General features: G+C 42.3%; 1 protein-coding gene across 2 annotated transcripts in view; it reads left to right on the forward strand.

Moving 5' to 3' along the window:
* Nucleotides 1–7345, forward strand: part of CLCN4 (chloride voltage-gated channel 4) — an 80559-nt gene extending 73214 nt beyond the window's left edge. For both annotated transcript variants that reach the window (XM_010352866.2, XM_030934159.1), the window contains exon 13: nucleotides 3186–7345. In XM_010352866.2, the coding sequence (XP_010351168.1) occupies nucleotides 3186–3276 (91 nt within the window). In that variant the 3' untranslated portion in view covers nucleotides 3277–7345. The remainder of the gene's footprint in view (nucleotides 1–3185) is intronic.
* Nucleotides 7346–15625: the final 8280 nt, after the last annotated feature.

Consider the following 15625-nt stretch of genomic DNA (forward strand, 5'->3'; position numbering starts at 1 on the left):
CAACTCTGATGAGGCCGGGGCCCACTAAAGCTTTTGCAACCGTAGGAGCAGGGTGATTTGGCAAAGTATTGGGTAACAGTGCCCTTGAGAAAATGTGTATCTCTGGTTGATTGATTGCAATGGGCCCTCGTTATGACAGTTGAGCCCGAAGCAACTAAGACAAATCAGAATGGAAAGAAATGTTTTCATGCTCTGCCAGCTGGACCCAGCAATCTTCCTGTGTGAGGAGACCAGAGCCCTTGTTGGACCTTGAATCTATCAACTGTGTTCATACTCACAGATGGGTTTTCCCAGGAGAACTCAGCATTTCACTGCAAAGAAGAGTACTAACATTTGTTTCCTTTAGGTAGGTCTTGTTTCAGGATTATAACAACATTTAGGTTTACAGAACAATTGAGCAAAAAGTGCAGAGTTCCCATATATCCCCTTCTCCCCCCTCAGTTTCCACTATTGTCAATATCTTGCATTACTGTTGTATTTGTTGTAATTGATGAACCAATATCAATACATTATTATTAATTAACATCCATAATTTACTTTAGAGTGTACTCTGTGTCATATATTTCTGTGGATTTTGACAAATATATAATATCATGTATCCACCATTATAGGATGATACAGAGTAGTTTCACTGCCCTAAAAATCCCCTGTGCTCTGCCTATTTATCCCTCTCTTCCACCCCCAAACCCTGACAACCATTGATCTTTTTACTGTCTCCATAGTCTCCATCCTTTTCCAGAATGTTGTGTATTATGTAGTTGGAATCATTCAGTATGTAGCCTTTTCAGACTGGCTTCTTTCACTCAGCAATATACGTTTTGATTTTCCTCCAGGTCTTTTCATGACTTGATAGCACTTTTGTTTTTATTGCTGAAGAATATCCATTGTCTGGATATGCCACAGTTCAGTTTATCCAGTCACCTACTAAAGAACATGTTGGTTGCTTCCAGGTTTTGGCAATTATGAATGAAGCACACATCTTCTAAGACATTTTCTTTACATAACTACCAAACCATAATGATGTAAAATTAACAGTAACTCAATATATCATCCAATATCCAGTTGATATTCATTCAAATGTCAACTCAGAATTCCATCAAAGTTTCTGCATTGCGTCGTTTTGCCTTTTTAGTCTCTTGTCTAGAACAGTTCCCTGCTTTGTTTTATTTGTTTTTTTTTTTAATGACAGAGATTTTTAAAAATAATTCCAACTTTTATTTTAGATACAGGAGGTACATGTGCAGGTTTGTTACATGCAAAGATTTTCTTTGAAGAGTCCAGACCAGTAGTCTCACATTCTGGGTCTGATTACTTCCTACTGATTCAATTTGGCTTAAGTCGTTTTTGGCAGCATTCCAACATAGGTAATGTTATAGAGTCTGCTTTTCTGACTTTGTTGATGATAAGCTCCATTGCTTGGATGAGGTGGTGATGACCAGAACCCTCCATTGTAAAGTGACATTTTTCTCTTTGTTCATAATCTGTAGAAAAGTACTTTGAGACCACGTGAATTTTCTGTTTTCCAGCAACCATTCACCCAATGATTTTGGTATCCATTAATAATTATTGGCTAAGCTAATTATTACATTGGGGGTTGCAAAGTATTAATTGTCAAATTCTGTCCTGCTTCCTACGTTTATGAAGTACTCTTCCCCATTTAAGAAAAACAATCACTGTAGGGTCATGACATATTCTTTTAATGTTTTTGTAAATTATATTGTCATTATTCTGTTTGCTTAGCATGCTCTCTCACTATTTTACTCTCTCCTAAAGATGTTGCTGTGAGTTGGAGGGGAAGGGGCCTTATTTGCTGTCTCCCTCAGTGTGATAGATGGGGAAACCAACACAAGAAACGGATACCTTTTCCAAGACTGTTTAAGGTCCAGTGTAGTCAGAGTCAAAAAAGTCAGAATTCTGGTCTGACAGTTTCACTAATCAGCGTCTATTTCACCAAGTGTAACTGATTTGAATACTGCTTAGAATACTTACATCCCCTTTTCATATTCACTAAGAGATAAATTTGACTAATTTTGCCTTAATTAAATAAATGACAGTATATTACAATTATGTTTTCTGTTTTTTTTTTTTGTATATTATCATACTACACAGAGTAGAAACCCATTATTTTAATGGGTTTAATACTATACAGTATTTTAATGTGAGACTACCAGAGTTTGCTTCCCCATACTCCTTTTCTGGGGGGTACAGTGGAGATACAGTGAGTAGTATTTTGCAAACTTATGTGGCAATGGAACTTCTTTTTTTCCAAAGAAGTTGTTCACTTCTCCTTCTCTCAGACCTTTCATTTTACCCAAGGGGCATGATGTGTTCCTGCAGGTCGTCATTTAGTAAAATAATGAAGCAAGGCTTGCTATGAATGGTTGTGCAAATGTGCACTGTATACTCCAGAGGGCACAATTTCCACTGCAGTGTTTGTGAGCAGTGCTCCTTGGCATTGTGTGATATACAGTCTTGGTGGTCCCATACAATGGACTCTGGGAAGTGGCATTCTTTTTATAAGCTGAAAGCAATGGAATTTTGGAAGAGGAGGCAATTTACATATGTAGTCAGAGATAAATGTCAAACTTTATCCTCCCAGTAAGATAGAATTACAAATAGAATCACTTTTTATCTTGTACTTAAAATTTCTTTTACTTAAAATACCTTATACTTGGAATTCCTGTGGTGTGGTCAAGTTTTGACAATGCCGTTCATAAACCCTTTTAAAATTGATTATAGTCTTGAAATTTAAGAGGATATAGTAGTCATCATAGGTTTACTGCCTTAATAAACAAGCTTGCAATCTCTGTGGCCTAATGCAATAAAGGTTTATTTTTCTCACATGTTACATCCAGTGTGGATTGCAGGTGGGCTCTGGACCTAGGTCTTTGAATCTGGTGGCTCCTAAGTCAATCCTCAGAGCCCTTCACTGGCTCCTGTGCCTCTGGCTGCCAGATGAGAAGAGAGAGTGGGGAGAAATGCACAGGAGACCTAGGAGCGGCATCTGTCACCTCCACCCATAGACATTGGCCAGTGCTCCCTCCATTGGCTCTGCCTAACCACAAGGGAGGCTGGGAAATGTTGTCTGTCTCTGTGTCCGCATGGAAAAGGCACTGGGGTTTAGGGAGAGGGATGAGTCATTGTTGCAAGGCTGACCTCTTTTCTCTATTTTGTTTCTTCTCCAGGAGACTTCTTGGCATCATCACAAAAAAGGATGTTCTGAGACATATGGCCCAGATGGCAAACCAGGACCCCGAATCCATCATGTTTAATTAGCAACAAGGTGGCAATTATTTTCAGAAAAACACTGACTGTGTCATTTAAAAAGAAATAAATGATATGTTATTATCCCAATGAAAGATCATGCATTGGGGACAGCGGAAACAAAAGCTTTATTTGAAAGGCGGGGAAGAAGGATGAAACCTTTAAAAACAAAAACGAAAACATCAATGAGTAGGCATTTTATAGCTTTAACCCCGTATGAGTTTCAAGCTGTGTTTCCTAATGAGTTTGCTACTGCTGTGGGGGCATGTGGGTGGGTAAATGATGTAAATGATGTGATCTGTACAAGTATGTGGAGCATGAATGCTGACTCAAGAAACTCTTACCCCTTCTGCTCAAGGCTGATGTTTGTAACTTATGAACACACGTGAAGTGTTGAGTCCAAAAGACAAAGGGGTATCGGCATGTCGGTGTCCTTATTTATTGGTTCTTGAAGTTTTGCTGCTATGTTACTGAATCATACTAAAGACATTTGCACTTACTTTGTTGAAAAAGAAAGAAAATAAATTTGAACACAGTGAAAGCTGCAAGTATGCCAGTGGGTCCACTCATGACCATCCCGTTTCTTGCTCCTGTTCTCAGCCTGTTATCTGGCTTATCCATCAGTTTCTGAACCAACATCAGGGGCGCCTGCCATGATGAGTGTGAAGAAATCATTTCTCTATGCAAGACTGGCATCCTGGGACTGCACGATGAACTATTGGAGCATATAGTACTGTGCTGTGTCTTCTCCCATACAAAGGGACACATCCTTATTTTGAGGATATACTCACCCGATCATTGATTTGCATCTGCATTGTATTTGCTTCATTTATTTATTGCTTTTGCCCATGCATTCAATATTGATCAGCTCAGCACTTCCATGGGCCATAGCCAGTATGCCCCCAGCCTGCCATAAGTGTGCTTTCATTTCCAAGTAGCATATGCAAGAGTCCAAACAGGCTACCCAATGTTACTACTTATTTTTCCTCTCAGGTCTTATCGGATACGGCCGTGGAGAAGATGAGGCATACGAGTGCTCAGTTAGAATCCCTCTAAATGGATTGCAAGAGAAATACTAAATTGATTCTAAATCTGTTCCATTATCTTCTCTGTAGGATGCAAAACATCCAGTTTTAATGTATAAGCATGCACTTCATACTAGCAATCACAACACAGGAGGACAGCATTAAATTTTATACAGCCAATTTGAGCACTGGGCATCTTTGTATTTGAACTTAATGACATATTTACTCTTTTAGTCAGGATTTTGGTCTTTTCTGCGGGAAGGAATTAAGCTATGTATTAGGTCCACCATATGATGTGTATAAGTAAGATTATCCCACTTGCCCTTTCTCTTTAGTCTTTGTCCCTTCCTTTTCACTAAGTGCCCCTCATCCTTTTCAATCTCATTGTCACTGGATAGTGCTGCATCACTTAGGTGTGTATTTAGCTGCAAATAACAGAAAACCCAGCAAACGCTGAAGGGCTGAATAAGAACCCTGAGAGGGGGTACTCCAGGACTGTCCCCATAATATCATTGGGATCCCCATCCAGTTGCTATTTCTTTTTCACCATTTTCACCTTTTGTTCTCTGGCTTATTGCCTCAGAGTTGCAAGATGGTTCCTGAACTGTCAGGTATCATGCCTGCTTTCTAAGCGGGAAGAGGAAGGAAGGGAGAGGCAAGCAACTAGGTACAATGTCTATCAGGAAAGCAAAGCTTCCCCAGAGATGCTCAGCTTGTAGGCATTGACTGGAAGTTTGTCACGTGGTTCCCCCTAGCCACACACTAGTGTGGGAAGGAAAATATTGAGCTAGTCACATTACTCTCTGAACGAAATTCATATTATCTTACTAAGGAAGAGTGTTGGTCTTCAGGAGGGGAAGTTTGCTGTATTGGATGCCATCATTGTGTCCTTGTCATTGCCCTTCTTGTTTTCATTCTTGCCAAACCCCTGTAAATGCTCTTCTAACCTTCCTGTTCCCCACCCCTTCTCTCAGATTTGACCTGGAAGTCCCAGCCCAAATCCATAATTTCTTAGCTCTAATAAGAATTTTCATGTTGGACAAAAACCTAGCTACAAATGGGTTTCTATGAAACTTCTGATTAATATGCAAAATATATATTTTCTCTGGGTTAAGACATTTTTAAGTCAGATCATGCTGACACACTAAGAAAATTTGTGTAATTCATTGACCCCTTCCTTCCAAAGTAACATCAAGTAGCCACCTCAGTGTGACAATATCCAGTCAATAGTAGAGAATTTAATCCTTGGTCCTATAAAAGAATAAAATTCATTGTCATATTTATAGTACGTAAGCCTCAAGTAACAGGTCTTAATGTTAGTGTTGGTGTTGTGGTTTCTACGGAACGTTTACAAGTGAAGTTGGATTCTCCTGGGCTTTAAATCCTAAAAAGTCTTAATGACCACTTCATGTAGTTCCCCTCTTATTCCCCTGTGGTCTCCTTAGAGCCAGCGTGTGCTGGGAGAGAATATTAGTTATAGCCTGGCTTTATAGAATCCAGGAGGTCCTTTTAGCTGAAACGAGCAGCTTCAAAAGGGAACATGAAACAGTGAAAAGATAGCCAAAGGTCAGTGAAACCACAGCATTTCTTTCTAATCTGGCTGAGGCCATGGAGGGGAATGAAGGGAAAATATGCTTCTGGGCCAAGGTCACTGAGGGGGAGCTTGGGATTTGTGTCCTCTCCAGTGCTTAGAGTAGAGATATCTGCGAATTCATGGCAAACAGTTGGAAGAGTTACTTAACTGAAACAACCCAGTCTTACTTTCTTTTGTAAGTTGAGCCTCTGATTTATTGTGGGGTTCAGGCTCTCCTCAATAGAAGGTCAAAGTTGGACAGGTAGACTAAGGTCAAGGATGAGGAGTCTGCGGTGGGGACTACCACAGCAAACTGTCTTCCTTCTATGGAGTCCTAACTCAGTCATGTGGTCCACTCGCCCAGGGGCCTGGGGGCTCAGACAAACCCCATGGGGAACATGCTGCCATGCACTGTCTCTTGTAAATGTAGTTGGGTAGGGATCCCGAGGGTATTTGCTCTTTCCAAATGCAGAACTTCTATCCGCTTTATCTGGTGATCTGATGAACAGCACGGGGACGTGGAGGTGAAATAAGCATCTTTCAGAATAATGTTTTTTTCCTCTTCCACAACCAAAGGCTTTAGATATTTGTGGAACTTTCTGGATTCCTTCTGAATCAGGTATTTACATAAAAAACCATCAACACATCATGGGAAAGGAGCTCTTTCATGACACACATCACGTGTTTCTTGCTCTCACTGAGGAAATGTGTTGTACAAAAGCACCAAATAAGGGCACCCTGGAAGTGACATGTGTGTTTCTTCTAAGTGGTTTTTAGTGCATCCCCTGGGATTGCAGATGCTCATGTGGCTTTTAGGGAAAGGCAGAATGTGCTAGAAGTCGAAGTCATTCAATATTCAGTGCTTACTGTTACTTGGAACCGGATAATCTCAGTTCTTTGTTCAGTCTTTCCCAAAGACCTTACAAAGGAGATGTGTAAATAGATAGATTTTGAGCCTAATAAGTCACAGAAATGGAAAATTTTAGAGCAGTTTGTGTCACTTAGGTGAGAACTGATTACTTTAAATTACCAACATGTGCGAATTCTACTTAGTATTCATTATTAGATGCTGAGCTGGAAAAGATGAGAAACCCAAGGAGAACTGTTGAATTACCACATAATTGTGATATTATGCTTTCATTTTAATTTTGTATGGGCAGTGTTCTATCAGACTAAGCTTCTAGCCTCTGAAATGATTTACATGAGGAGAGAGCCTATATATCTGACTTGAGAAACATTAAGCAGACCCTCTTTTCACCGTCGCGGTAATAACTAGTTATTTGCTATCCTAGAGGTGCTGGGAATGAGCCTCTGGGTGACTTTGATGAGATATATTCACATTTGGTATTGGAATGACCACATAGCAACGTGTTGGGTTTTTTTATTGTAACACTCGGTGTAAATGTTGGCACCTTATTAAATATTAAATGTTTCAACTCTATTTTTAAAAATAAAATAAGCACAGAGTCCGCAACAAACATGTTGTAAATGGAAGAGATACTGATTTCACAGTGTGTTTCTACACAGTAGAACCTCCGGAAACTTGGTCCCCATGACTTGGTAGAACTATCCAGTAAAGTTAAAGACCCATCTTAAGACTGGCATACAGATTGTGAAGTCCATTAGGTCAGCTTTAAAATTCGTTGTTCTTGGCTGGGTGGGCGATGACCAAATGAAAATTCAGACTGAGGCTATCAGTTTCCAAGGATTGGGTAGGAACACTGTCCTCAGGCCATCTGTGTTTGCCCTGTGTGAAGGCTGGGGAGTACAGCTTGGGCAATGGTCTAACATTCATTCATTCTTTCATCCTTTCTTTCAAGAGCAAATTTTCTATTTATTTGGGAACCACAAGGGTTGAATTATGTCTTTTAATATGAGTTTTTTTTTTTTTCGTGAAAACTTTCTACTTTACAGAAAATTTGAAAGAAAGAAAAGAAAGGAACAAAGGATGCCCACAGATCCTTGACCTAGAAGAGGTGCTATTTAATATGGGTGGTTGGTGGTTAGAGGGGTCCCCACTGGTTAGGGGAGGGGACCAGCTGGGGGTACAGCTGGGAAAAGGATAGCCTCAGCAGAGGAGACAGCAAGTGCAAATGTCCTGAGGTAGAAATGGGCCTAGCCTGCTGGGGGCCCACCAGGGGTGGATGGCTGCAGCCTTGGGATGGGAGTGGGGGTATTTGAAGTTGGGTTTGTTTTCCCTTTGGGAGGAAGGTAGACACAGCAGATGCTTCAGGGTCTTGAAGGACCAGGTAAAGTCCTGGAATTCAGAGGAGTGACATGATTTGACTTGGGTTGTCCACAAACCATTCTGACTGTTGGACAGCAAGACTGGAAGTCAGGGCTCTGGTCAAGAGTCTATTATTGCAAATACGCCAGGTGCGGTGGCTCATGCCTATAATCCTAGCACTTTGGGAGACCGAGGCAGGCAGATCACTTGAGGTCAGGAGTTTGAGACCAGCCTGGCCAACATGGCGAACCCCTGTCTCTACTAAAAAATACAAAAACGAGCCAGGCGTGGTGGCGGGCGCCTGTAATCCCAGCTACTCAGGAGGCTGAGGCAGAAGAATCACTTGAACCTGGGAGGCAGAGGTTACAGTGAGCTGAGATCGTGCCACTGCGCTCCAGCCTGGGCAACAGAGCGAGACTCCATCTCAAAAAAAAAAAAAAAAAAAAAAAAAAAGGTGAGTGATGATGGGGGCTTGCCCCAGAAAAATTCTTGAATTCCAGTTTTACAGTTGTCCCTCAGTATCTGTGGGGAATTGCTTTCAGGACCCCCCATAGATTCCAAAATTCATGACGCTTAAGCCCCTTATATAAAATGCTGTATTATTTGCATATAGCCCATGCACATCCTCCTGTCTGCTTTAAATGTTCTCTAGATTACTTAGAATACCTAGTTCAATGTAATGCTATGTAAATAGTTGTTATATTGCATTATTTATGGAATAGTGACAAGAAAAAAGTCTGTACACGTTCAGTACAGATGCAACCATCCACTTTTTTTCCTGAATATTTTCAATCCACAGTTGAATCCACGGATGCAGAACCCATGGATATGGAGGGCAAACTGTATTTCCAAGGTAGAGCCAACAGATTTGCTGATGGACTGGATATAAAATGGTACAACCAAGTTGCCATTTACTGAGACGGGCTAGACTAGGTGAGGAGCTCCCTTTTGGAAATGCTACATGAGAGATGTCTCTCAGACATTCAAGTTTGGAGCTCAGGGGAATCATTAAGGTTTCAGATGTAAATCAAGCCATTGGCATATTGATGGCATTTAAAGCCATGCCTGGAAACTTTTGTGGTCTCATGATACCCTAAAAGCAAACAGAATAATCTTTTTTTTTTTTTTTTTTTTTTTTGAGATAGAGTCTCACCCTATTGCCCAGGCTGGAGTGCGGTGGCCTGATCTTGGCTCACTGCAGCCTCTGCCTCCTGGGTTCAAGTGATTCTCCTGTCTCATCCTCCTTAGTAAATAGGATTACAGCTGCACAGCATCACACCTGGCTAATTTTCCATATTTTTGGTAGAGACAGGGTTTCACCATGTTGGCCAAGCTGGTCTCGAATTTCTGACCTCAAGTGATTCGTCCACCTCGGCCTCCCAAAGCGCTGGGATTACAGGCATGAGTCACCGCGCCCAGCCAGAATAGTCTTCCAACAGAATTTCAATATTGAGTTTTCAGGGAGTCACACCAATGTCATAGGCCGATAGGACTGCACTTGAGTTCCAGCTCCATTGAGTCCTGGCTCTGTGTGCCATTGTCAAAGGGACTGAACTTCTCTGAGCCTGGGTTTCCCCATCTCTGTAGAGTGAACTACTGCTCTTGCCACAGCAGCATGGCTGTGAGAATTAAATGAGGTAATTGCTGTACAGTACTTGGCGTGGAATATGACCAGGCAAATGGTAGACGTCATCTGAAGCTCAGTAGCTTTAGTTGGAAATACTTCAATTAATTTTGTGTTGTTAAAAGACATATAACACTTTAGTTTAATTATAAGGCCACACAAAGTAAACACAGATCAGACTAGCCAAATGCTTTTTTCCCAGTCCCTGCAGTCATTTTTCCAAAAAACAAAACAAAGCAAAAACTCAGATCTCTTAAGGGATATATTTTTTTAAAAACCTGTCTCCCAATTAATGGGAAATTATAGAAAGGAAGCTACTTGGTAGAAAATTCCATTTCTCTGTACCTTTATATTGGCTTGAAGAGCAGAAAAGCATCAGTATGCATGGATACTGAACTATGTATTGATTAGTTTGAAATTTGGAGCAAGAATTCATGGAACACAAGAAAGTGTATAGCTTGCTTATTTTCAGGCAACCTAAAACTCAAATACTCTCTGCACTTCCAGACAGAGAAAAGTCTCTCCAGCATAGTGTTAATGTAGAAACGAGTCTGTTAGTAAAACTCATGAAAGAACAGCGTTTTGTGGGCCTTGGACATTTCCTGTCACCATGATGTTGTTAAAAGCCAGAGGGGGAGAATGAACAAATAGAATTTGTCTGAAAAGTGACAGCCCATCAGTTTTAATTCTGGAGGCTTAGCCAGAGCTAACCAGGATGGCCTTGCAAATAAAAGTCTGGGTCATGCATGGGTTTCCTGGGCTTTCATGGGTTGAGAAAGGACTAGAAATGTCCATCTCCATCAACTTCCATCAGGACTAGCGTGCTTCGGCTGAGCACAGGGTGCCTGGAGTGCCCGTTGTTAAAGCTCTTCCCCAGTTCATTGGTCGTCAATTGGCCAGAAAGAAGCTACCATATGTGAATGCAGATAGGGAGCATCTATTTCTGGCTGTTCCTCAATACTGCATTTCATTAAAGACATGTTTTTTCTTTCTGAATGAGCAATAAGCAGAGAGCACCTTGTGGGGATTTCCAAACCCCTTTAGTCAGGGCTTGGCTCACAGAATGAAGGGAGCAATTGATGTGTGATTCCAGCGCTTGTTATGGAACACATATTTCAAAGATGAAACAGCCGTCCTCAATCCAAACAGATTCTGTCAGAGAAATTGAAAACACATCCATAAATTCTCGTCCCACAGGCTCCTAACAGGTTGGATCCAGAGGACATTCACTGGTAGAACATTCCTTCCTTCTGCAGGACTCCATGTTCATTTCACACACGCTTGCTCTCTCAGGGCTTCCACCTGTTTCCAGCCGACATGAACCTAAGCGGAAATTGGGGCTAGCTCTCTTTTGATAAAGGTTTCTTTTTCTGAATTTCTCAAACTTCAGCCTCTTCCCAGAAAGACATTTCTAGGAATGGCTGGCTGCTGAGTGGTTTATATGATCAGCAAGGAACTTTCTCCAGGGAGTGGCCAAGCCAAGTTGCTCCATGGGGCAGGAGTCTCCACTGGTTATTAAAGAGCTAGGGAGAGGCCAGGTGTGGCGGCTCATGCCTGTAATCTCGGTGCTTTGGTAGGCTGTGGTGGTTGAGGATTGCTTGAGGCTAGGAGTTCAAGACCAGCCTGGGCAACACAGTAAGACCCACCCCCCCCCCTTCTCTACAAAAATTTTTTTAAAAATTAGCCAGGTGTGGTGGTGAGCACCGGTAGTCCCAGCTACTTGAGAGGCTGAGGTGAAAGGATCACTTGAGCCCAGGAGTTTGAGGCTGCAGCGAGCTATGATTGCACCACTGCACTCCAGCGTGGGCAAGAGCGAACTCTGTCTCGGGGGGGGAAAAAAAAAGAGCTAGGGAGACAGAGCAGGACTGCATTCAGTGGAGATGATTTCCAAAACTGCCTCCAGGGTACAGTATCTGCAGAATGCTGCCAGGTGCCAGAGGAACGGTGGATCTGTGATTAACTAAATTGGTGGCTAGAGTGTGAGGGTCCAGGAAGTCTTTTTAAGTTTCTTTTGAGAATTTCTAGTTGAGTGACTGGGAGAACCAACTTAACTTTAATGCACTGCAGCCACATCATCTGAAAGCAGTGACTTGCTAATCAGAGTGTGATCTAGGGACTACCTGTGTCTGTATAGGAGCAAGTGCCACTTAGCAATGCAGAATTGCAAGCCCCATCCAGGTCTGCTGAGTCAGGCAGAATTAACCCCAGGTGATTTGTGTGCAGAGTACAATTTGAGAAGGGCTGCCTTATGTGACCAGGTGATCTGAGTTTACTTCTAGCTCTAAGACCCAACTTTCTCTAAGATTCTCTTACTTCAAAGGAAAAAGGAGTGATGACTGCAGTGATTGGGCCACTGAAGGAGCCTGTCCAGAGAAACAAGGTGGAGAGAAGCTTGGCGTAAGAGCTCTAAGCCCTATTTCTCAGTCCGCAGACTTCCCCAGTTACAGCTATCCTCCTACGTGACGCTCTATCTCAGAGATTCTCAGCCTCAGCACTAGTGACATTTGGGGCTGTCCTGTGCACTATACGATGTTGAGTGGCATTCCTGGCCTCTACCCACTAGATGTCATAGCACCCCTCACTTAGTTGTGACTCCAAAAATGTCTCCAGACATTGCCAAGTGTCCTGGGTGGGGGGAGGTATGCAGATCTCCCCCATCCCCTAATTGTATAGAAAAGAGCACTGTGATTTACAAAGCATGGGAAAAGGGATCACCCTTTGGTGTCATTTTGGTGTTTTTTCCTAACGCTGGATGAAAATCGCTAGTGTAAGGCAAAGACTGATGGGGACTCGCATCCTGCTTTGATGAGTCCCCATGACTGGGGAAGAGTTCCCTCAGCCTTTAAGCAGAAAACAGCAATTTAAGGGGAGAGGGTGCATTTCCTTCTTTCTGAGAACCTAATGGTGAGCCCAGGAAGAATGCAGTCATCTTACCTGGACATAAGTCTCATGCCAATTGGTAATTTCAAAGCGATTGGCTTACTTTCAACTGTCTGTGTGACCACCCTGTCATCCTTCCTCAGTTACCTCCCACACTCAGACCACGCACACAAGCATGTCGATGAAATCGCTCTTTGCTGGGTACATCTCATTAGAAAGATTCCTAGCTGCTTTTTTGAGTCAACTTGAACATTTTTATGTCTTTCTTTGAAACTTAGAGAAGTGGTTGGCCAATTATAGCACGTGGCCAAATGCAGCCTGCCACCTGTTTTTGCAGATAAAGTTGATTGGCACACAGCCATGTGCAGCCGTTTACATATTGTCTATGGCTGCTTTTTATGTTTGTTTGTTTTAGTCTATGGCTGTTTTTGTGATACAGTGGTGGAGTTAAATAATCGCAACGGAGACTGTCTGGCCTACAAAGCCCAAAATATTTACTATCAGGTCCTTGACAGAAAATGTTTGCTGGCTCCTGGCTTAAATTGGGGTCACCAAACCATTGGATAGTCACCAAGAGTAATTTAACTTTCTTAGACTATATGTAAAATATAAAGAAATGCTTTAAATACAGAATCAAGGAGAGATGAGTGTGTCAGTGGAATAAGATGGATTTGTTAAAATGATTTCCATCCAAGCTTAACTTGTGCCAGAATATCTGTCCTGACTTAGATATTAACTGAGATGTTTATGGCCTCTGTCAGAATTTAAATGTTTTCTGTAACAGAAAATGACACTTAACATTTGAATAGCACTGTGTCATTTACGAAGGGATTTTAATATTTATTTGTGTTTGTCTCAATGGTCCTGTGTGGGAAAAATTATACCTATTATTTAGAAGACAAAACTGAGGCTCAGAAGAATCACCTGTGGAGATTTTGCAACATACTGATGCACCAGAGTCATGCCCTGAGATTCTGATTAAGTCCATCTTGGGTGGGGTCTTCCATCAACGTTATAAAAGGTTACCCGGTGATTCTAATGTGAGATTGAGAACCTCTGGGCTCCAGGGATTTGCTCGAGTTACTATACCTAGGAGGTGGTCTTGGAGGAAGCTTAAACTTGGTTCTTCTTCGTGACTTCAAGTCTAGGAACATTTTCCTACAATATGACAACCTGTCTTAGCTCAGGGTCTATCTAACCCAGTGGTTCTCAAAGTATGGTCCTTGGACCAGAAGCCTGAGGGTCACCCAGCAGTCTGTTAGAAATGCAAGTTCTCTGTCCTACTCTGGACCTGGTAAATTTGAAAGGCTGGCGATGGGGCCTACTCCTCTGTGTTTTACCAAACCCTCTAGCCGGTTTAGAAGCAGCTCCAGTTTGAGAACCACTCGTCTAATGTGCTGGGAAAGAGGATAAATTTTAATGGAGGTAAGGAGCTAAAACTAGAAAAATACCACACACACAAAACCAGGCCTTGCCTCTGGGAAATTGGCTCTGGCTGGGGAGGGGCAGAATGAACACAAGAAGTTATAAGAAAAGTGAAAATCTGTGCACATCTGGGGAAGTATGAAGGTACCTGGATGGCAGAAAAAGCAAAAGGATCTCACCAGCCCCCTGAGTTGAGCCTCTGCGGACTTCATCTTCCTCTTAGGCAGCCCTGAAGGTGTTAAGAGTTTCTGCATCCCTTTGCTGTGCTGGCAGGTCAGAGGGTTTTTTGTTACTATTTCATTTCATTTTTTGTTTTCAAAGTTTTGGGTTTTTCTGAATCAAGCACTTGGTTGAGATGAACATTCTTGTGTGATTCAATGAGCCCCCTTCTGCTTGGAGCCAAAGCCACATTCCTTGCTTCGATTTTATCCCAGGTGCTCCTTTTTAATTGCATTTTGTATTCAACTGTGCAGCCACCCCCTTCCCGGAGATGGCTGACCCCCTAATCACTACAGTGCTGTTACCACTGCAGCTGGGACTTCAAAGTCCCCAGAAGTCATATCGTAACGTGAGCTCCAAATCATCCCTGAGACGAACACAGAGAGGCATCATCAGTCAACTCATCAAGGGGAAGGGAAACCTCTGTGTGGCATGGGGGTGACGGAATTCAGCTTCACCCTCAGTCCCTCTCGGTGCCTCCCCCTCCACAGCATTGCCATTCCCAATCTGAAAACCACACCAACACATACATAATTCAAGGCTGTGCACTGGTCGCCCAGAGCAAAGGGACAGACATGTATGCCTGGGAAAGAATGTTTGTTTCAAGCAAACGTTCACAGCACCAGCTGCCAATGGGGGAAGAGAGGCAGAGGGGGCTCCCGCAGACAGACATGGGAAAGTACAAACGATGAGTACAGGCTCCGAAAAGGAGCTGTTGTTGGGGGAAATCACAGCATCTGATTTGGGTTTTGCTTTTATAATTACTGGACTCAGAGAATGTAACTGCAAAGCACATGCTGTTTCCAAAATGGGTGGGACCATGTGAGCTCATGACGGCTTCAAATGTGCACTTTGACATTCAAGTTTGACTCCAGGAGTTAACAAGAGCAGGCCCTGCTTTACATAGTAGCTTCATTTGAAGTTCCAAGGCTCAGTCCCTGGAAACAGATGCAGTAACTGGTGATTCTATTTTCTTTCTTTAGCCTGGAGCCAATATAGAATATTGATTTCTAATGTGGGAATTCTGAAGAGGGAAAAACTAGGGTTGATTATTTTTTGGGTCAAATCTATGAGTTTCTCAAGGCTGAAGAGCTGTGTCTCCATTATCTTTCTTCAGTGTCAGTTCTAGTATGTTGTATATTGATTATAAACAATATAATGTATGCTTTTGAACAAAGGATAAATGCTGAAAGCCTGTTCTTTAGCTGTGACCTTTTAGAATAAATCAGGAAAATAACCCTGGCAGAGAGACCCATCTGCCATTGTGTGAAATGTCTCATAAAACACTAGGTGTCAAAAGAAAACAGTAATCGGCTTGGTGTTTCATGGCCTGAGAGGAGCTGCTTAGTTCAGATGCCCTGAGCTTCCAAAAAATGAATATAAAAGTG

The sequence above is a fragment of the Rhinopithecus roxellana genome, chromosome 7, assembly GCF_007565055.1.
Source record: "Rhinopithecus roxellana isolate Shanxi Qingling chromosome 7, ASM756505v1, whole genome shotgun sequence".
Classification (NCBI taxonomy): Eukaryota; Metazoa; Chordata; class Mammalia; order Primates; family Cercopithecidae; genus Rhinopithecus; species Rhinopithecus roxellana.